A 23,195-nucleotide genomic window follows, 5' to 3' on the forward strand; every position below is an offset into this window, starting at 1 on the left:
CCATGACACTGAGAAAGCACAGAAGATCTCTCGGTGCTCAGTGCAGCCCATTGTACAGAAGAGAAAGGAGTCTGATGTGCCTTGTATGAGGCTGCGCCCCACCTCCCTCTCATTAGCTGCTGGACAAACAGGGGCACTTATCTGTGCAGCCTCAGCGAGGCCATCTGTGATACTGAACAAGCTATAGACACCAGTGGCTGCTGTGAAAGATGGAGCACAAGGCATTCCACAGAAAGGGCCACTATGGTCTGACCTGATGACACTGAATTAGATGCTTTGTCTGAATGCTTAGCAGCACGTGTGATGTCAATGAGAGGCTGCATACTAGCACTATAACGCTATGCTCACCTGACGTATGGCTGTCATAGCTTCATGGTACAGGGATAAACTTTCTTTTTGTCTCTTTCTGCTCTCCTATTTTGGTGTTACCCCCTCGGATGGAGTCACCGAGCAGCGGCGGTGATGGATGGTGTATGTATGCACACATCAACACAATGTTTTAGGAAAAGCAGGAGGTTAACCAGCGCTGGGCTAGCCCCAGTGTGATGAGAACGTCATACTCCAGGGGGGTATCATCGTGGATGCGAGATCACGCGCGCAGTCCGCACTGGGTGACACCGACTTTAGTGACGCAGCTGCGTCCTCATAATCCATATACAGCCACATTCTTTATTACTCATAAGGAGCCTTGGCATTTGAAGGTTGGGAGTCATGTGAGATCATAGCCGATGTATTTACTCCTTGGCATGGTGATATCACAAACCTGAACGCCCCAGACTGGACTGCTTCTGTATAATGGTGGCAGCACATTCTGATCACCATTTAATAAAGTGACCTTCTTTAGCAGCACCTGGCGCAAATGATCCTCTTTACTGATATGAAAACAGTAAGAGGGTGGTTCAGTTACGCAGCTGCAAAAAAATGCGGCTACGACTTTATGCTATTCCTTCAGAAAATCCTCATTCAGTTAACACGTGTTTCAATAGGAGCTAACAAGGATTTGAGTTTGCAGTCCCTGGGGAGGTGTTATGGGCCTAATCCTGAGTTGATCGCAGCAGCAAATTTGTTAGCAGTTGGGAAAAACCATGGGGGTAATTCCAAGTTGATCGCAGCAGGATTTTTGATAGCAATTGGGCAAAACCATGTGCACTGCAGGGGAGGCCGATATAACATGTGCAGAGAGAGTTAGATTTGGGTGGGTTATTTTATTTCTGTGCAGGGTAAATACTGGCTGCTTTATTTTTACACTACAAATTAGATTGCAGACTGAGCACACCACACCCAAATCTAACTCTCTCTGCACATTTTATATCTGCCTTCCCTGCTGTGCACATGGTTTTGCCCAATTGCTAACAAAAATCCTGCTGCGATCAACTTGGAATTACCCCCCTTGTGCACTGCACGGGCGGTAGATGTAACATGTAACTCAGAATTTCCCCCAATGTCAGAACTCGGGTACACCGCTCCCAATGAGTAATCATGCACTTGGAGGCATTTAATTAGCTTTATTGTCCAATAATGACACGGCAGTTTATAGGTGATCTTCTGTAGACAAAAAAAAAAAAGCTTAAAAAAAGGTTTAACAGGTGGAACATGTATTTTCGGGTGTTCTGTTGATGCATATTTGCAAACTATCTGACTGCCCCCTCCGGCCCCTACCCACTATACAATGCTGAGATGACTGGCATTGGGAGACGATAGTCGTGGCTTTGATGGTGCGATTCATCGCTTGTCATGTCATCGCACGCTCACTTTATCGGGATGGGGAGCAGCTGCGGGAGACTTGAATGCTCTTCGAGGCAAGTGGGTGCATCACCCAAGATTTGGGAGCCTCCCGTCTGTTTCGGGAGAGTAGGCATTTGTTTGCGAATGGGAAAGTGGTTTTTGAACTTGTAGATGGGAGTCACAGGTGTTTTGGTTTTCTCTATTCTCAATAGTTTTTAAACTTGCTTAAAAACAATTAAAAACCACATTGCAAACATTTTCCTGCACCCCAAAATATTCTACAGGTTTATATTGTAGTTTAGAAAAATCAGCCATTTGACATCTTTTAAGACAGGGATGGGGAACCTTCGGCCCTCCAGCTGTTGTTGAACTACACATCCCAGCATGCCAAATAGCAAAACTGTAGAAAGGCATGCAGGTATGTGTAGTTCAACAACAGCTGGAGGACCGAAGGTTTCCCATTCCTGTTTTAAGACTTCAGGTACTTTGCTTATGGCCACTAATAGTCATCTATACTGTTAATCTTATTTTCTACTTCTCTGGGTTCAGGGTAATTTCCCTACTTTTTCTTGCACGTCACCCTAGTAATGCCGTGGCATGACTCAGTAGTGCTGAGCTTCTTTATGTGTTACTTTTTCCGTTTAAATCCATCTTAGTTGTTTTTTTTTTTGCAGAAAATGCATCTGTGTGCGACTGCGGCTGTATCTGCATACGAAATGCAACGTTACAGAGTTTTCCTGGAACACAGAATGTAGGCATGCCACATATCATTTTAATCAGCATAAGCGGCTTGTGCGTCCTATTTGCAAAGTGATGCAAATCAGACGCATTTTCAGCCAAAAAATGCCCAACATTCACAGAGTTGCTTGGGAACTGCCCAGGAACTTTTCTGTAGTTAGTATCATTATACCGCCCACCATTTTCAGCTCTTTGAGCCTAATGTATCTGTGTATTACATGCTTAATGCTGATTTTATTTAATGGATTTGGAAATACTGCATTATAAAATCATTTTTATATCCTTTTTACTACCATAATCAGACCCTATCCCATCCATCCCTGGGGACAGCGAGGGTGCAGATTCCTCCTTAGGAAGTGACGGTACCACCTGTCTTGCCCAGAGCCCTCAATCCTCCAGCATGTACGAGAACTGCAATGGTTTTGGCGCTGGTCCACGATGTGTCAGTCCGGACACTCACACCTCTGGCTTCTCCAGTTCGGCCTTCTCTGTCACCTCAGGCTCTGCCATATCTGGGTACTCCGGAGGACGGGAGAGAGGAGGAGTTCTGTCTCTGGACTGTAAGTACAGCACAGACCTATAAGTGTACGCAGTGTATGGTTATAAGCCTGTTTCTAAATGCCTCTCCTTCCCCTATAGTGTCATTCAAAGCAGCAGATTTTCTGGTTAACCCCCTGGATCCACAAAATGCAGACAAAATTGCAGTGAAGATTGCAGATTTGGGGAATGCATGCTGGGTGGTGAGTATCTTGGGGAAGGAAATAAAGGGTGCTTTATAATCAGGACTCTGAATAATAAATTTGACCAATCAGAGACTATATAAGTAACAAGGGTAGCCTGTTGCTCTGTCTGTCCGCAGCACAAACATTTCACCGATGACATTCAGACGCGGCAATACCGAGCCCTGGAGGTTCTGATTGGTGCTGGTTACGGAACGCCTGCTGATATCTGGAGCACTGCTTGTATGGTAAGTTACATTAGGAGTATATGTTGTGCTGAGCTCACACTGGGAAGGTAGTTCTGCTGCGGAGCTTCCAAGGAAGTGGGAAATTATAACTCGGTGATGGAGACTCAGATCTGCTTCTCCCACAGGCTTTTGAGCTGGCGACAGGGGATTACCTTTTCGAACCTCACTCAGGGGAAGATTACACACGTGACGAAGGTATGCCAGATGCAAAAATAGTATACGTGTAATCTAATTACAGCCTTGGTGTAATAGCACGTTATATATGTTAATAAATAGTTTTAATGAAATGAAGGAAATGAAAAGCAAGTAAAAACCTAACCGCATACAGCTAATATGTCAAACACTAGCCAGGTTAATAATAATACATTCAAATATACACCTTTAAAAAACAACAACAACAAAATTTGTGTGTACAAAAATAGTTAAAATAAACATACATTAATATAATCCTAAAATGTCATCTTATTACTAATGCTCTGACAGTAGCAAAAGTATATAGTGTAATACGACTTAAAATATAGGCCCTGTTTAGCATTGGCTTTGATGGTGAGCGGGTGTCCTGTGATGTCACTGTCTGTGGGTGCAGCAGTGCTGACCATGCACCGGTGTCATGGTACCAGAGTAGGGGGGACAGGAAATCCCTTGTTGGTTTTCAGGATGAGATCCTGGGTCTGTTTTGTCGTACACAGCCCTGATGCTCTCCACTATCAGCTGAGTCGTTGGGGGCATCCTCTTTGATGGCTGCACTGAGCTAGGCACTATGCAGCAGAGGAGGCAATCTTTCCGGATGCTGGAACTTGTAGTTCTTAGGCCCGGGGGGATGTGCATACTGTACCTCAGGGAACTTATCACCTCCTACCTGTATCTGCTGCACAGCTGAAATTAGCTCTGGAGAGACTCTACCAATATCTCTTGCTCTCTTCCATGTCCCTAGCTGCTGGGAGGCGCTGTAACTGGGGTTGAATTGTCATCTTTTCTTAGTGACTGATTGCTTCCTGTTGCAGATCACATTGCACACATCATTGAGCTTCTAGGAGATATTCCTCCACATTTTGCACTGTCAGGACGTTACTCCAGAGAGTACTTCACAAGAAGAGGTAAGTGCTTGCATATACCTGAAGCGCACTGTGTTACACAGCAGCCAAGGAGTCACAGATGGTTTGCTGTATATAAATGACTGCTGGGTAATTTTATTTAAGTGATCAAATGTTTTAAAATAACAACATTTGGCAACACACGTATCCGCCTATGTGATTGCTATGGAAGCGACTTGCATTGACTGGAAAAGAATGGCCAAGAATGATTGAAATGTGTGTGGAATTCCACAGTTCCCAGAAAGTAATGCAGGAGGTGTTGAGGCTTTGGGTGTGTACTTCATCATCAGCCCAACTGTACTGATGGAATGTTTAGGATCAGCGGTCTGATCATCTTTGTTTCCGTAGGTCACCAACGTGAGTGTGGGCAAATTGGAAACCAATCATGTTGTTTGTCAATCAGGCCAAATAGCTGACTCTCAATGTTTATGACTTAAGACCTATTTATTAGCAGAATGTTAATACCAGAATGTGCACTAACACAATTCAGCCAATCAGACCTTAGCTTTGTTTAGGCTACTTTGTATTATTAAGCCTAGTACACACTAGGCGATCCCCGCCAACGCAGATATTGGTGGTGGCGGGGTGCTGGCATCGGCAAGTATGTATGCTGGCGAGGAAGAGAGCGACGGTGGGGGTGGTGGGGGGAACGACGACCATGCTGCATCTGCAGCATGGCTGTCGTTAACGAGGACTTTCCTCATCTGTACATGTTTAGAAGAAGGAGGGGGTCGTTAACGATGCGCGGGAGATTAAGTGTACACACTGGACGAGATTGTGAAAGATCTCGCTCAGATCGGCTCTTCTGAGCGAGATCTTTCATTTTCTCGTCTAATGTGTATGGGCCTTTACACTGATCAAAGCGAATATTAATATTCACTATCAGTAATGCCTTATAATGGATGTTGGAGTGATGTTACTACGGGATTTTAGCCATGGTTTTTGTTTCTGTGATGTTACCAGTTCCTAGTGACTCGAAGGCTGCATTCACTGACTGTATCTGCTGTGGATAAATGGTTACAGTTTTCCCTGTGCATGCTGGGAGTGCGGCCCTGACTCTTTCCTGTTTTATAGGGGACCTTCGGCACATACAAAACCTAAAGCACTGGGGACTGTATGAGGTCCTTGTGGAGAAGTACGAGTGGTCACTGGAAGAAGCCACCCAGTTTTCTGACTTTCTTATGCCCATGTTGGAGTTTATTCCAGAAAAGAGGGCCACAGCCGCACAGTGCCTGCAGCACCCCTGGCTGAACTCCTAACCACTGCTGTGCATATCTTCTGTGTGGGCGGCTTTGGCGAGTGGACGTCTGTCATATAAAGGACCTGATTGTACAGATGACGAACACTGTATTAATAATTTGGATGAGACTCCTGGTTAGTGGGTGAAGGTCACACCGTATGAACCTAAACAGACACATTGGCCACCTATCCGCCATCTTGGAGAGCAACAATGAGAATGACTGAATGGCGTTGTGAGTGATAGAGGAAAGCTGGGCAATACAAGTGCTGATGTATGAGGGGGGTCTTTTCTTTCTCCAATAGTGCTTCCAGCCATGTCAAGAAAGACACAAGTTCAGATATTTTTGTTTTACATAGTTCATTTTAAAGTCTATCTATTGTTTCCACTTGTTGGAGGCGGCCATTTTGTGAGCCATACCAATATGCACGAGAATATAATTGACATCACTAAAGCATAATGCACTTTGTACCCCGTTAATCAATGAGTCACTAGTTCGCACTGAATTCATAAGGGCCCATACAGAGCTGCTTTCTGCACTGTGAATAGGCGAAGTGTACAGGCTATAAGGGGAAAATTGACAAAAATGGGAGTTCTGTTTAAGATGGTATGTTGTCCTTAGCAACCAATCAGATTCTACTTCTCATTTATCTAGCACCTTCTAGAAGATATTACCTGGAATCTGGTTGCTATGGGCAACATCCCATCTTAAATAGAACTCCCATCTTAGTAAATTTACCCCTTAGAGTTTACAGTGTACTTGTCACCTACACACAGTGATATCAACTGTTTTTGTTTAAACTAATATCTAGCCTAACAATTTACTCCAGGCATGTCCAAACTGCGGCCCTCCAGCTGTTGATAAACTACACATCCCAGCATGCCCTGACACAGCTTTAGCATTCTCTGACAGCAAAACTGTGTCAGGGCATGCTGGGATATGTAGTTTCACAACCGCTGGAGGGCCGCAGTTTGGACATGCCTGATTTACTCAGACCAGTACCTCATTCAGTGTCTCCGCAATGGCCCTGATTACTACAAGTAAACGGATACTGGGCCTAATTCGGATTTGCACACAAACCCAATTGTTTATGTACAAATCTGATGTTTGTGGGTCACTGGTCTTCTAAACTGGGAGAGGAGGGGTGTGACCCCCACTTCTCGCATTGTGTTGGCATGCCAGGACCAGGTTCTGTGTTGTCAGACGCAGACTTGCTGGACCCAGCTATATGGATCCTGTGGCAAGTCTGAATAAGCTTTAGCTTACGCAGACTGACCTCGGACTGCTAGCATCATGAGTCGCGGCCGATGATCACGATGGTGATCCGACGCTGTGTCCTTAGGCGCAGCACTGGGATCTCGCAGATGCAGGCAGGAGGCATCTATCTCCTACTGCTGCATTTGCATTTTATTTGTACGGCATTGCACAGCTGCTTCCCTGCAGCTGTGCAATGCGTTACAGATCAGAATCGAGCTGACAGGTTTCCCTTATGCCAGTGGTTCTCAAACTGTGTGCCGTGCCACCCTGGGGTGCTGCGGTGCACTTGCAGGGGTGCCTTGGTTTGGTGGTCCAAGACCAAGTCTTGTCCCTCACCACACAATTGAACCTAAGGATGACATATAAACACCGTTTACTTACTGACAAATTTAGAAATAAATATTAAATTAAGAAACTTTTGGCCTAGGGGTGCCACGAAAACAAATCTGATAGTCTTGGGCACTGTGACTCCAAAAAGTGTGCTGTCTAGTCAGACATCAGTGGAGTACACCTGCTTACATTGCCAATATTCAACCCTCACTAGTCACTGTTGTTAGCAAACCCTTCTCCTAAAGTTAACAATGGCATCTATTAAAGGTAGCATATTCATAAAGGGAACCAGTTGCAATACCCAGACATATCTGACATAATACTTCCCTGTATGCATATAAATATATTTATCAAAATAACTGAGCCAATGGTTAGTCCACCTATGTTCGTTCCGTGATATCTATATCACCTGATACTATTGTATCATATGGAACATGGGTCAGGGAAGACTGTTGTATTTCTCCCAGCTCCCATAGTGGTAGGAATGTTGGATGAAAGAATCTATAACAGATGTTCTATTTTTATGTTGTGACATTATTTTCTTATCTTTTTTTTTTTTTTTACATGACAGAAGTACAAAAGTATAGATTGTATTGTGTAGGTGAACACGTGGACTGTTACCAAGTTCTTGTCCACAGACTGGACCTGTCCCCCCAACACGTAGTGGAAGCAGCCATTTTGTGACCTACATTATTCAGCATCTCAATTCACTGGAATGAGTAGTGATGTCATCAGTTCCCAGTCAATTGATTGGCTGCTTTCTCATAATTAAACCCACAAAATGGTGGTTCCAAGTGTGGGCTGCAGACACGTCCACTGAAGTGACGGAAGTAGCCAGTGCGCCTGTACTCTGGGCAGCTATTGCAGACTGAAGTTAGGAAAGTGAAAAACACTAAGGAAGACTTGTGATTGTTGATGTAGGGACTGGAATAAGCTGAGTTTTTCTTCCTGAGGATCGAATTCACCTTAGTGCATTATGTGTAACCGTATCCAGTATCTAATTTTCACATCTGATGTCAGCGTCAAGAGCCATATTAGTCATTTGTCAGTAATTAGCAGTGACCCACTGCCTAGACCCGACACATTACACTGGACAAATGCTGGTTCGCAGACAGATAACTATGTAAGTGACTAGACCTATTTTATACAAGTGACAGGCGAATACGGACATGGGTATACTTATACAGGAGCCAAAGCATCTGTCTGACGCACAATCTAAAACTCTACACCTGAACTCTTACCAGGTCAGAGGCTTCTCAGCACAACGTGTGGGTGACGCAATAAACAAAACAATGTATATTTAGTGTGCGTGACTGTTGTATCAAAAAGTGGTTACTTGTGTGGACAATGGCATCTAATGGGTTTTGAATAAACTATGCTTGTTAAATACTCTGTCAATGTAGCAAGTTAGGAAGGGGGAAGGGTGGGTCCCTGCCGGGTCCCTTCCTACCACCCGGAACATCCTCTCCATGTAGCTGTTTTGAATGGGACTGCATGGATAGTGCCACTCGCAATGTGAGCTGTCTGCGTTACCTGTTGTGGCTTGGTTTCAGATAGCGGGTCTTTGTCGAAAAGTAAACAGTGTACCCATATAAGTAATGCTGGAAAATTACTAAAATACGCAGAGAGGTTTTCATACATGACAAAAAAACAAATTATAATACTAGGAACTGTGTATTATTCCCTATTCCCTACCTAATACTAATGTATCAAAAATAAAGATTAATACATTTTATTAAAACTAAACTATCCAAACATTATACAACAATCTCATCATATAAGTTTCAGGTTACTCAGTTTGTCATACTCATAGTATTATATCATAAGGCGCCATGTTTGTGTGTTAGTCTCCTTGATGTTACATTTACCAACCCAATAGTATAAAGTTCCATGACAGAAGAACATTTATTGGGTTCAGTTGGACTAATGGATCTTTATCCTTCCCACATTAATATCATGCTGGCATTCTGATTGGAGACTGACTCCTGCACCCATGGCCAGAGAGCGGTCTGTAGAGTCAGAGGTGCAGAGACTGATTTTTGCACCCATGGATTGGGAGGGGGGTGGGGGGTTCTGCAGAGTCAGAGGTACAGAGGCTGACTCCTGCACCTATGGCTGGAGGGGGATCTGCAGTCAGAGGTTTGGAGACTGAATCCTGCACCCATGGCTGGAGGGGAGTCTGCAGAGTCAAAAGTTTGGAGACTGACTCCTGCACCCATGGCTGGAGGGGAGTCTGCAGAGTCTGAGGTTTAGAGACTGACTCCTGCAGCATGGCAGGAGGGTTACATAACCTGCATGTGCAGTTGACCTGGAGCCAACAGCGCAAGCTGGACAACCCCCCTCTCCGCTGTTGGCAGAGCCACTACAAAGTTCACTTTTGCAGATTATATACACCTCAATATCTGTTAACCGCTTATATGGGTGTCTAAAAAAGAGAAACACATTCTGAATTTATCAATTGGCCCTGGGGCCTGATTCAGAGACGTACACAAACCCAGTTTTTTTTGCAGATGAGCAATTATCGGTGGTCTGGGCTTGCATCTAAGTCGCACTGCGCATGTGTCAAGATGGTCTTGTGATGGTTGCAGAGAGGATTTATTTGTAAAAGTGAGTGAGAGTCAGGGTAACAAGGAGTGGCAGAAAGTACATAGGATAATTGCAACCTTCTCGGAGAGTGTTTGAGGCTGTGACTGCGTTCCCATACGCAGCTATAATGTCTCCAGCGTCTTACTACTGCAGCCATGCTGTGTGATCATAGGGCCATTGTGCAACTGATGCTGCGTCTTTATATACAGCCACTGGCATCTTTGAAGCCACCTGTGTGCGTCTCAATACAAATTCAGGCGGCTGCTACATTTGCATATTTTCACACAGTCGCTGCATACAAATTCCCAGCTATAACAGCATTTGCGTACATCTCTGAATCGCACCCCTCCCTAGTTTTTGTTATATGGAACCGATGTCATTACGGTTACCTTCAATAGGTGACTAATATTTGGCTCTATACTGACAGCTTGGTTGGCTAACACACACTTTTACCATCTATGGGCCTAATGGGTTCTGGACGTGTCACATAGTGGGGCTCTGGGTATGTGCAGTTCCTTAATTCTCGCAAGCAGTGGCCCCAAGCCGCTGCCTCATTGACTGGCTGCCGGTGTTTAGGGGTGAAAGGGTGGGCAGAGCTGCCCAGCATTCCTGAAAATGGGGGCATGTCACCGCTGTTTTCTCGGAGTGGCAAGGCCAGGGTCAGCGTCTTTGGATGCAGATTTCCTGGCCTCTGCAGCATGAACAGCTCGGCCATCCCGCGTATCCTACTGGTTACTCACGCAAACGATCCAATGCGGTCACAGAGGCCGGTAGGAGCCGTCGATGGACCCGATTCAGTAAGGATTGCAAATTCTGCTAAGTAGCAGAATGTGCAATCCTTTTGACTGCATGCTGGGGGCCGCCCATCGCAGGGTAAGGCCGCCCAGCATGCTAACCGCCCCTGACCACGCTGAAATTGCGGTCGCACCGCAATTTCAGCATGATCGCTAAAAGTAAGGAAGCCTCCTGCCATGCAGCCTGGCTGTGACCGCAGGAGGCCCCCTGCCATCTTTTTGATTGTGGCGGCTGCGCGTGACGTCACGCAGCCGTCCCGATCACGCCACACCCCCTGTTCGCACTGCCACGCCTCCGTGGCCCAGTTGCCACCCCCGCAACGCTCCATCTCCACCTTGGACACGGAATGTTGCCGCCCCCCTCCCGCTGTAAATGTGAGCACATGTGCAGGACAGGCCCAGCGCATGTGTCCGTGGGTACTTGGCAGTTTTTGCGGTTGGATCGCTCTTTGCGATCCAACCTGAATAGGGCCCTATATGTCTAAAAAGATGCCTCCTGCTGGTTTTGCATAGATTCGTATAGCAGCTGCTTCTGCCTTTCCGAGTTGATCGCTAGCTGCATTCGTTCGCTGCGCAGCGATGAGGCAAAAAAGGCACTTCTGCGCATGCAGCGCAATGCGCACGCGCAATGTACTATTATAACGAACGATGTAATTTCATACAGGGTCTAGCAAAGCTTTTCAGTCGCACTGGTGGCCGCAGAGTGATTGACATGAAGTGGGCATTTCTGGGTGGCAACTGACTGTTTTCAGGGAGTGTTCGAAAAAACGCAGGCATGCCAGGACAAACGCAGGCGTGGCTGAGAAAATGCAGGCGTGGCTGGGCGAACCCAGGGCTTGTTTGTGACATCAAAACAGGAACTGAACAGTCTGAAGTGATCGCAAGCGCTGAATAGGTTTTGAGCTACTCTGAAACTGCACAAAAAAACTTTGTAGCCGCTCTGCGATCCTTTCATTCGCACTTCTGCTAAGCTAAAATACACTCCCAGTGGGAGGAGGCATAGCGTTTACTGATAGCGAGGGAACGATCAACTCGGATCAACTCGGAATGACCACCAGAGTTACTATACGAACTGCCTCCATCTCTAAATCAGGGCCTCTGTTTCGTGTATAGTTTGTTTGGATAAATGGGTATCAATAAATTGTTACTTTGAGTTTTCTTAAATTTTTGGATATTTACCAAATTTTCGTGCAATATTCCGGTATATGTGTGTGGATGATGCGACAGGCCCTTATTTTCTCATTACTACTTTGTGACGGAGTAGAATTTGGTACTGCATTCCTGTAATAACACTAAATTAGGTTCAGATAATTCAGTTTGCAAACATGTTTTCGAAGGAATAAATTTAAAAGCCAAACTATATTTTTTAACTCAGGTTTCCGAGGGGTATTCAGTAAACAATTCCCGACTCTATCTGTAAATATGGATCATATTATAGACCCAAGGGTAGGCAACCTGTGAAACTACACATCACAGCATGCCTGCCGCAGATTTAGATTGCCGTAGCAAGGCATACTGAGTTCGACAGCATTTGACAGACAAATATATATACCTGCATTTCTTCACTCAGTTACAGATCATCCTATATACTGCACCACCACTGTCTTACACAAGGATATACTGTATACTAATTCACTCTTTTTCTTCACATTCTATTGCTTCTACTGTATACCCCATTGAATTAGTCTATACTAGTGGTTCTCAAACTCTGTCCTCAAGACCCCAAACAGTTCATATTTTCCATGTCTTCTAGTTCTAGTTGGGCGCAGGTGTTTTACCAAATACCACATTTAAAGATCCATAGGTGACTTGGAAGCCATGAATGGTTTGAGGACGGATTGAGAACCACTGGTATATACAAATTGGGGGTGACATTTATTACATGTGGTGCTGATCTGCCTACAGATCGGCTTCTAAAGATAACATTTGTTCAGCCGTCTATATGATGCATTGTCAGCACTGCCACCTACTTATCTGTGAATGGGCCATCAGCTGCAGTACAATAATGAAGGGAGTAGACCAGAGGTTCGCAAACGTGGTCCTCAAGGCACCCCAATGGTCCAGTTTTACGTATATCCATGGTTGACCACAGGTGACTTAATTAGTACCTCATTAAATATTATTTAACTGTGCTGAACCATGGATATACTTAAAACCAGGACCGTTGGGGTTCCTTGAGGACTGCGTTTGAGAACCTCAGGAGTAGAGGTTACAACCAGACCCGCTGGGACAAACAAGTACATTAACCTCACATCCTTATACACACGTGGCCTTTGGGAAAATGGCAATCTAAAGGTCGCCATACACATACGCATAAGATTTCCCTTGAACCGCTCAGCAGCTTCCTGGACGGCAGTGCGGCCCTTTTGCATACGATGTATTGTATGCGCTCCCAGCCATGCCCGTGGGATCAGAGATATCTATAGTGCAGTACTTCCGATCCAATGCTCACGGGACCGTGGATCGGATGGAAGGTAAAGCACGTGATTTGCTAGTTTTCATCTGATTTATCGGCATCGGATGAAATCGGGCAAAATCACACTGCTGTATAGGCACCTTCACAGTGGCGTGGTAAAGCATAAAGAATAAGAAAGTGACCCATAATGTGAAGACCCGAATCTCTTATCAAGATCACCTTAACTGTCTCTCCACACCACATGGCACATCTTCCCAAGCAATACATCCAGATCATTTGGTGATGGAAATTGTGTACCAATGAAATTTCATAGTCGGCTAAGGTAGATTGATTAGGATTGAGTTATGTACATGGTATTTTAAGCAGTCAAGCATTGCACACCGATAACTGCCTCATTCATACTCTCATTGTTCATTAACACACCAGTGTTAGCACGGTTCCCTGTTTACTGTTGCTCTGTATGTCTGGACAGTTACTGATCAATCATTTTCTTTCAGGGTGGTTGCATTGTGTTTAATTTAGAAATATATGCCTCTGGATTTGAGTTATTCAAAGTGTGTATGTTGTTATTAAATTGATATATAAAAAAAGGTTATTATGTGGCATCATTTCCATGTAAGATGACCGAACTAATAGACAGATTAAATAGCAGATACTAAATCCTGGTATGTACCTAAGCAGCATAACAGACCTTGTGCATCTAGCTTCATTGCAGGAACCCTGCCATTGCTAAGCGCCTGATCAATGATTATGCTTTTTAGTATGCATCTGCTGTACAAAAATATGCAACGGTCACAGCCACCGGGCGTTGTACTAAGACGCCCACTGGAGGCAAGCTGTGACACGCCCTACGCGCCTGTGTTTGAGTTACTGCTCACAAAAGCTCCCAGACTGTCACTCACTTACTAATAAATCCTCACTGCGACTTGTCGCAAGTCCATCTCTGGAACAGGCCCATAGACACTATTAACATAAATATCTGTATGTTTTAGGAATAGTACACACGGACACTTTACCCGATAGCAGTGGCATGTTTGATCAAAGTTGTTGAAAGCAGCTTAACCGACACTGCATATAAGAGTTATTATAACCTATGAAGGAAGTGTTGGCACAAGTCTTCAGAATAAAAGTTGCACAGACCATGGTTGTAGGAAAATAGGATATGCCAGAGGTTCCCAAACTCGGTCCACAAGGCACCCCAACAGTCCAGGATTTAGCTATATTCATGGCTCAGCACAGATGGTTAAATCAAATCGACTTAGGTGCTAATTAAGTCACCTGTGGCCAAGCATGGATACGTTTAAAGCCTGGACCGTTGGGGTGCCTTGAGGACCGCGTTTGGGAACCTCTGCCCTACACTGTATAGCTTCCAAGATCAGACGAGATTGGGCATATGCAGTGTGGTGTGGTAGTAGGTCACTGATGTTTTAGTATATGTATCTCCTGAACCGTTAATGAGAGTTCACGAAAATAAGGTTTTTTTTAGGATAGAGCAGGATGGATCTGCTTTTGGTGTTAGGCCAGAGGTTCCCAAAAGGATTTAGGTATTTCCATGGCTCAGCACAGATGGTTAAATCAAATTGACTGAGGTGCTAATTAAGTCACCTGTGGCCAAGCATGGATACATTAAAAACCTGGACCGTTGAGGTGCCTTGAGGACCGCGTTTGGGAACCTCTGGTGTAGGGTCGAGCCAGTACCTGGTGGGAGACCACCAGGGAATATAGGTCCGGATCTTTGGAGCAACTCCAGTCTAACGTTGACAGCAGATTCACCTTCACTCTCTTCTTAACTATTATCTGCAATCTAGCATTTAGATACCTAGGACTATACCTAGCCACTCTGGCCCACTTTCCATAAGCTTGCTTAAATATCTGTGCATTTCTGCTTTGTCATTTTCAAGGAAAGAATAAATTCCTATTTTCCTCTCAACCAGGGTCCGTTGAGCAGAGTCTAATTCAGGACCTAACTTACAAATTTTTTCTCTCGCTGCATACTGCCCAAATTTGGGATTTGGATTGGGAATAAACTCATTATTAAATTTTAATCTTTACATCATACAATTTAGATTAAGAAAAGCTTTTCTTAAGAGTGCGACAAAAAAGAAGTGTTCTTTCTTCTCTTTGAATTATACTCCAGCAATTATGAAGTCTATAAACATTATTTAAAATACAAAAAAGCTGTTTGAGGAGCAGAAGTCAACTTAAGAGTACAAAGCCTGTGTCAAGACTCATGACAATTTTAGTTTTCTTGTCTTGTATGGTTTATCGTGACTTAACCAAGGGCATAGAGTCTAACGGGAACCTGGTCTTCACTAGGGACTCCTGAAAGGAAGTTTGGACTTGTCACAGAAACACTGCAGGTCGCGGCCCCTTGGAGAGTACAAGATAAAAGGCAGATGAACAGCCTAGGACATTTGCTATGCAAAGGGATGTGTGAAACAACCTGTTAGGTTTAGGAACCATGAACATGGTCGAGTAATGTCGAGGGATGTAGGGACAGGCACAATCATTCCTGTGTGAAGGAGAGAGTCGACCACAGTTTGCGCCTTCAGCGGGTCTGATGGAAGACCCATGGTGAAGTACTGGTGAGAGGGACGTCTATTGAACGAGACAGCCCGTGAAAGACAACTTATAGCACCCAAGTGTCCGATGTGGTCGTGTCCAAAGACGGCCTCCCATACTGGGATCCCCCACGGGGAGGCCTGTTCCGTCTTGTCAAATTTTATGGCAGGCTGACGGGCCGGCCAGGGCTGTTTAGCCTTAGGCTTGGCGGTTTTGGAATTGCGAGACTGTCTAGGGTATGACTGACCCTTCGCTTTTCCTGAGGCCGAAAGGAGCGAAAGGTGGTGCTTTTAGCCTTCTGAGGATTAATAAGGTTGAGAAAAACTGTCTTTGCAGCTGCCAAATCAGACACTATTTTGTTTAATTCTTCCCCAAACAGAATGTCCCCAGTGAAGGGGAGGATTTACAATGTTTTCTTGGAATCCATGTCCATTTTCCACGGTCTCAACCATAGAATGTGGCACGCCAGAACGGACGTAGCAGACGCCTTGGCGGTCAACACTCCCACCTCAGATGATACTTCCTGAATATAACAAGAAGCAGTTTTAATGTGAGACAGGTATTGTCTGGCTTCGTCAGAGATATCCGCGGGTAGCTCCTCCTCTAGCACCTGAATCCATGCTTCTGTAGCCTTTGCCGCCCAAGAAGCAGTTATAGTGGGCTGATGAACAGCCCCTGTGAGGGAGTAAATAGGTTTCAGGCAACCTTCAATACTTTTATCTGTCGGTTCCCTTAGGGAGGTGACAGTAGTAACCGGCGGAGTGGATGACACCACGAGGCGGGTGACATGAGAATCCACCGGCGGCAGATTTTCCCATTTGTTACACAGCTCTGCAGGTAGAGGATAACGAGCTAAAGCCCTTTTGGAGACAGGGAACTTCCCGTCTGATGTCCAATAAATGATCAGAATGGTGTCATTCAATTTTAGCCACCTTCTGCTTTTTGAATTTATCAGTATTCTTAGCCACTGTAGTGGAATCCACCTCCTCAGAGAGTTGGAGTATATGCTTAATAGCATTCACAAGGGCTGGGACATCTATTAACATGGGAGCTTCCTCATCTGCAGTACAGGAGTCTGTGTCAGAGAGAACTGTATGCTCCTCCTCTTCAGATGATACATCAGAGAGGGTTGTAGATTGTGAGGAAGAAGTAGCCTGCTGTAGTTGATTAGACAAATTGTCCGCACATGGCGGAATCACCATAAAAACAATTTGAGGAGGTAGTGCCAGAGGCAGGCCCCAAGGAGGCGCATGGCGTTCTACCAGGGTACCCAATAATGATGAGAATACTGTCCATGGGGGCTCCTGAGTAGGGGCAGGAGCAGCGGAATGACTGGGAGCACACTCTGCATGACGTTAACACAGGGGCTTCCGTCGGTTTACGGCCCTTTCTGTTAGACATTGTGATAATGGAAACAAACTAGACTGACACTGTACGATAAATGCAATGTAAACAGTACAGAGATTGATGTGACTGTGAGACAGATATAAATATACTTATATACAGTATGCATATAGATTAAACCTGTGTTACTCCTATTCTTAACCCAAACGCACCTCAGCCCAGGGTATAGAATAATAGGGAGAGATATTTGAGATACACTGAAAGAGAAACCAGACAGCAGGTAAAGGCACTCAGTCACAAGCAATGCAGAAATGATATAACGTTAATACTGTAATGGACCCTTATATCACAACACAGCCCTGAGACCGGAGGATATAGCGTACAAATAATCTGCAAGGAACACTGGGGCAGATGTATTAACCCGAAGAAGGCATAAGGAAGTGATAAACCAGTGATAAGTGCAAGGTGATAAACGCACCAGCCGATGAACTCCTAACTGTTAATTTACATATTGGAGCTGATTGGCTGGTGCCTTTATCACCTTGCACTTATCCAGGTTAATACATCTGCCCAACTACTATTCTCAACTAACGCTGTCTTATGAGACAGGTAGGCTACTCAAGTGTTTGTAAAAAGCAGTCCTGTTCAGGCATTTTTAGAGAGACATTGCCCAGCAATCCCGGAGACCTGCTGCTGCTATGATGTAAGATGGCTGCCCGGGTCTCTGTGAGGGAAGTGGGTGAGTGAGGCAGCTCTAGGATGGGAAACCCGCAGTAGATGGCACCCAGAGCCAGGGGAGGGGCTACCGTTCAAGCTCCTCCTCCCCCTATGCTGGTCTTCCACTCCAGGTACTACAGGGTCTTATTAAATTAGGTGTTAATACACCTGACTTGTGCCCTTATGCCCTGGTGGTTTAGTGGGGTCCCTGCTCGGTGACAGTGTCCACGCCAGCACCGCCGTCCGTCTCCTCAGACCGCGGCAGAACGCAATTTAAATGGCGGGTCCCGTTAGAAGACCCTCTTACCTGCCCCCTGGTAGCGGCCACGCAATTCCAGGAAGCGTTCCAGTTATGCATATCGCCATGGACGTCAAGTACCAAGGCAAGCCAGCGGGAGTATGCGGCGCTAGTTGGTGGGGTGATGGAGCTGCAGCGCTGAAGTCCCCCTTTACTTTCAGCCCTGCCAGCCCAGAGAAAAAAATCTAATTCAGTCAAAAATAAAAGCTTTCAGGCACAAACCTCAAAACTGAGCTCACAGTGCCTGGAGGCAGGGTTATAGAGGAGGGCCCCAATGCATCCTGGGACAGCTAAAGCTTTACCCGTTGATGCTGGATCCAGATCCATCTCTACACCCCAAAGGTTTCCCTGTGGAAACCTATGTCCCCCTTCTGCAGAAAATACTAATAATTTTATTTATATAGCGCTCTTTCTCCTACAGGACTCAAGGTGCTTTACAGACATAAAAAAAAAAATGCACATAATACAGAAGATTTAAGTCATGCAGCAACAGATAAGCCACACATAGAAAAGTTATACCTAGAGCACACAGTAAGCATAATGCAGGGTTGTTGGCATTTTGGGTTATAAACTCTACGGGTTGTGTATGCCACCCTCACAGGTACTAGGTGAGACAGCCATCTTCTGCGCACTGCGTAAGTCTACCCCTATAAATGACGCAAATGGGTGATTGCAGTGTCCTACCGCTCAGAGTAGGGTCCCAACAAAACAGTCAGGTCCATGTATTTGTCATCCCATCCACAAGCTTACCAGATGAGGCAGCCATGTTGGGTGCACTACGAAGGTTACACTGTGTAAGGTAAGCCATACAAGGGCCAAGGCATACATGGGAAAACTGACACTTGTGTAGTAGTATGATATACCCTGTATGGAAAAATCCACGTGAAGTACATACTGCCCGCGGAGGAGCCTTCCAAGGCAACCATCTGGGGTGCACTGCGTAGGTTGCCACTGGCAGGGTGCGCAGTTAGTGTAGGTACACATTACAGGAATAGCACACGGTGGGGTGGAAGTACACTGTTAGGAGGAAAAGAAAAAAAAACACAATGTAAGAACACATTTGCAGGTAACCAACGGAAAGGGGGGAAATAGAGACGTATTATTTTAATAAAATTAGAAATGTGGTCTCATGGGAGCAGTACGGGTGGGTGAGAGAATGTGGGGAGCACACTAATGTCCAATGGAAATGTCCCTGCTGACCCCGGTCCTGGTGCTCTCCTCCCTCAGCTCTCTGCTCCCCTTGAGGGGTAGGCCCGGGGACAGTCCCGATGTTCTCGGATGCAGGGCTGGTATGCCTGGTCCTGGTGTTCTCATGGCAAAGGTGAGCAGAGGCCACATAATGATCCTGAGCTGCAGTGTTTGTAAACGTTGTGTCTGTTTAGAATCTAGAGTAGTCCAAAGTTCTCATCCAGTGGATCGTGGAGCACAGGTAGAATCTAGGAGACACTGGCAGAACACATCAATGAGTACCAAGAGCTCAGAAGAGTCACAGCCAGGAGGAAAAGCCAAAGTCAGGAAGTCTTTTCACAGTATGTGGCCCACGGTATTATCTGGTGTTCATTATGCCCATAATTAGACCTGTAAATGTGAGGTCACTCACATATGAAAGAAGGGAGTCCATCAGGAACAAATAACCAAAAAATCATTACCAAAAATAAAAACATCTGATTGACAAAATGTATTAAAAAATATTTCTCCTTCAGGGTCCACAGGATCTACTTAGGGTAATAGATGGTATCAGAAGAACAGACACCAAACGATTAAAGATTTTGAGCTCCCAGGATGCAACTGTCCAGCCTCCCTATAACTCCGCCTCCTGGCTCAGGGAATTCAGGTTTTTTGTTTGGTGCGGCAGGAGCTGGACCACTGTGAAAACGGTGTGGCTGTCCTTTTTGCAGGCACAAGATTTATTATTATATATAGTTGTTTTTTTTTTTAGCAGTCCTTCTATGCTTCTTAAACACATAAAAGAAAGAGTCGCTCCAACAACTCTCCGCCGGGTCACGACAACGGTTACCTCCGTGTAAACACTGCTGTTTCAGCGGGTGTCAGCTGGATGTGCTAGCAAGTCCACATTGACAATCCCAGGCTGCGGCCAGAGAACGGGGAAAAGATATGGCGTCTTTTTCCGGTTAGCTGTTTAAGACGCATATAATGCAGCCTTACTGTCTCGGGTGGAGACTACCAGAAAGTCGCTGACGCGGCTGCCACCTTGGGTGCACCAGTGCTAGCCCTCAGGGATCATAGATTCTGGGGATTAGTAGAGGCTGCGATCTGTGGATTTGATGTCAGCAGTGGGGAGTAAGATGCTCTCCTGGTTTGCCCCTCCCTCCAGTTCATGACCAGTTTCCTCAGAGTTTCCCTCCATGAACTGATATTTCCGCTTCTGTCTGAGATGATTAAACATTACTGTTCAGTCTGAGTAGCTGTGCGGCTGTGTTCGCTGGTGCGGCTGTTTCTCTCAACCGCCTGTTAGCGGCATGGTCGAATACGGAAGTGAGGTTTAAGTATTCCTGTATTCTGCTCTCCTGAGGCAGGTGATACAGCACTGAGTTCCTACCTACCTTGGCGGTATTGAGTAGGTGAAAAAATAAGATTTTACTCACCGGCAAATCTATTTCTCGTAGTCCGTAGTGGATGCTGGGAACTCCGTAAGGACCATGGGGAATAGCGGCTCCGCAGGAGACTGGGCACATCTAAAGAAAGCTTTAGGACTACCTGGTGTGCACTGGCTCCTCCCACTATGACCCTCCTCCAGACCTCAGTTAGGAAACTGTGCCCGGAAGAGCTGACACAATAAGGAAGGATTTTGAATCCCGGGTAAGACTCATACCAGCCACACCAATCACACCGTATAACTCGTGATACTATACCCAGTTAACAGTATGATAACAATGGAGCCTCTGAACAGATGGCTCCCAACAATAACCCGATTAGTTAACAATAACTATTTACAAGTATTGCAGACAATCCGCACTTGGGATGGGCGCCCAGCATCCACTACGGACTACGAGAAATAGATTTACCGGTGAGTAAAATCTTATTTTCTCTGACGTCCTAGTGGATGCTGGGAACTCCGTAAGGACCATGGGGATTATACCAAAGCTCCCAAACGGGCGGGAGAGTGCGGATGACTCTGCAGCACCGAAAGAGAACTCAAGGTCCTCCTCAGCCAGGGTATCAAATTTGTAGCATTTAGCAAACGTGTTTGCCCCTGACCAAGTAGCAGCTCGGCAAAGTTGTAAAGCCGAGATCCCTCGGGCAGCCGCCCAAGACGAGCCCACTTTCCCCGTGGAATGGGCTTTACTGATTTAGGATGCGGCAGTCCAGCCGCAAAATGCGCCAGCTGAATTGTGCTACAAATCCAGCGAGCAATAGTCTGCTTAGAAGCAGGAGCACCCAGTTTGTTGGGTGCATACAGGATAAATAGCGAGTCAGTGTTCCTGACTCCAGCCGTCCTGGAAAGATACATTTTCAAGGCCCTGACTACGTCCAGTAACTTGGAATCCTCCAAGTCCCTAGTAGCCGCAAGCACTACAATAGGTTGGTTCAAGTGAAAGGCTGATACCACCTTAGGAAGAAACTGGGGACGAGTCCTCAATTCTGCCCTATCCATATGGAAAATCAGATAAGGGCTTTTACATGACAAAGCCGCCAATTCTGATACACGCTTGGCCGAAGCCAAGGCCAATAACATGACCACTTTCCACGTGAGATATTTCATATCCGCGGTTTTAAGTGGCTCAAAACCAATGTGATTTTAGGAAAACTCAACACCACGTTGAGATCCCAAGGTGCCACTGGAGGCACAAAAGGGGGCTGGATATGCAGCACTCCCTTTACAATGTCTGAACTTCAGGTAGTGAAGTCAGTTCTCTCTGGAAGAAAATCGACAGAACCGAAATCTGGACCTTAATGGAACCCAATTTTAGGCCCATAGTCACTCCTGACTGTAGGAAGTGCAGAAATCGACCCAGCTGAAATTCCTCTGTTAGGGCCTTCCTGGCCTTACATCACGCAACCTATTGTCGCCAATGCGGTGATAATGGTTTGCGGTCACATCTTTCCTAGCCTTAATCAGCGTAGGAATGATTTCCTCCGGAATGCTTTTTTCCTTTAGGATCCGGTGTTCAACCGCCATGCCGTCAATCGCAGCTGCGGTAAGTCTTGGAACAGACAGGGCCCCTGCTGCAGCAGGTCCTGTCTGAACGGCAGAGGCCATGGTCCTCTGAGATCATTTCTTGAAGTTCTGGGTACCAAGCTCTACTTGGCCAATCCGGAACCACGAGTATAGTACTTACTCCTCTCCTTCTTATTATTCTCAGTACCTTGGGTATGAGAGGCAGAGGAGGGAACACATACACCGACTGGTACACCCACGGTGTTACCAGAGCGTCCACAGCTATCGCCTGAGGGTCCCTTGACCTGGCGCAATATCTTTTTAGCTTTTTGTTGAGGCGGGACGCCATCATGTCCACCTGTGGCCTTTCCCAATGGTGTACAATCACTTGGAAGACTTCTGGATGAAGTCTCCACTCTCCCGGGTGGAGGTCGTGTTTGCTGAGAAAATCTGCTTCCCAGTTATCCACTCCGGGAATGAACACTGCTGACAGTGTTAACACATTATTTTCCGCCCATCGGAGAATCCTTGTGGCTTCTGCCATCGCCATCCTGCTTCTTGTGCCGCCCTGTCGATTTACATGGGCGACTGCCGTGATGTTGTCTGACTGAATCAGTACCGGCTGGTTTTGAAGCAGGAGTCTTGCTTGACTTAGGGCATTGTAAATGGCCCTTAGTTCCAGAATATTTATGTGTAGGGAAATCTCCTGGTTTGACCAAAGTCCCTGGAAGTTTCTTCCCTGTGTGACTGCCCCCCAGCCTCGAAGGCTGGCATCCGTGGTCACCAGGACCCAATCCTGTATGCCGAATCTGCGGCCCTCTAGAAGATGGGCACTCTGCAGCCACCACAGCAGAGACACCCTGGTCCTTGAGGACAGGGTTATCAGCCGATGCATCTGAAGATGCGATCCGGACCACTTGTCCAACAGGTCCCACTGAAAAGTTCTTGCATGGAACCTGCCGAATGGAATTGCTTCGTAGGAAGCTACCATTTTTTCCAGGACTCGCGT

General features: G+C 45.9%; 1 protein-coding gene across 1 annotated transcript in view; it reads left to right on the forward strand.

The window, feature by feature from the left end:
* The window catches only part of SRPK3 (SRSF protein kinase 3), an 83,606-nt gene extending 74,014 nt beyond the window's left edge, over positions 1-9,592 (forward strand). The window contains exons 11-16 of the mRNA XM_063936718.1: positions 2,766-3,023; positions 3,103-3,203; positions 3,323-3,430; positions 3,556-3,625; positions 4,435-4,527; positions 5,599-9,592. Coding sequence (XP_063792788.1) covers positions 2,766-3,023; positions 3,103-3,203; positions 3,323-3,430; positions 3,556-3,625; positions 4,435-4,527; positions 5,599-5,783 — 815 coding nt within the window. The 3' untranslated portion in view covers positions 5,784-9,592. The remainder of the gene's footprint in view (positions 1-2,765; positions 3,024-3,102; positions 3,204-3,322; positions 3,431-3,555; positions 3,626-4,434; positions 4,528-5,598) is intronic.
* Positions 9,593-23,195: the final 13,603 nt, after the last annotated feature.

This window comes from Pseudophryne corroboree, chromosome 8 (assembly GCF_028390025.1).
Source record: "Pseudophryne corroboree isolate aPseCor3 chromosome 8, aPseCor3.hap2, whole genome shotgun sequence".
In the NCBI taxonomy this organism is placed as follows: Eukaryota; Metazoa; Chordata; class Amphibia; order Anura; family Myobatrachidae; genus Pseudophryne; species Pseudophryne corroboree.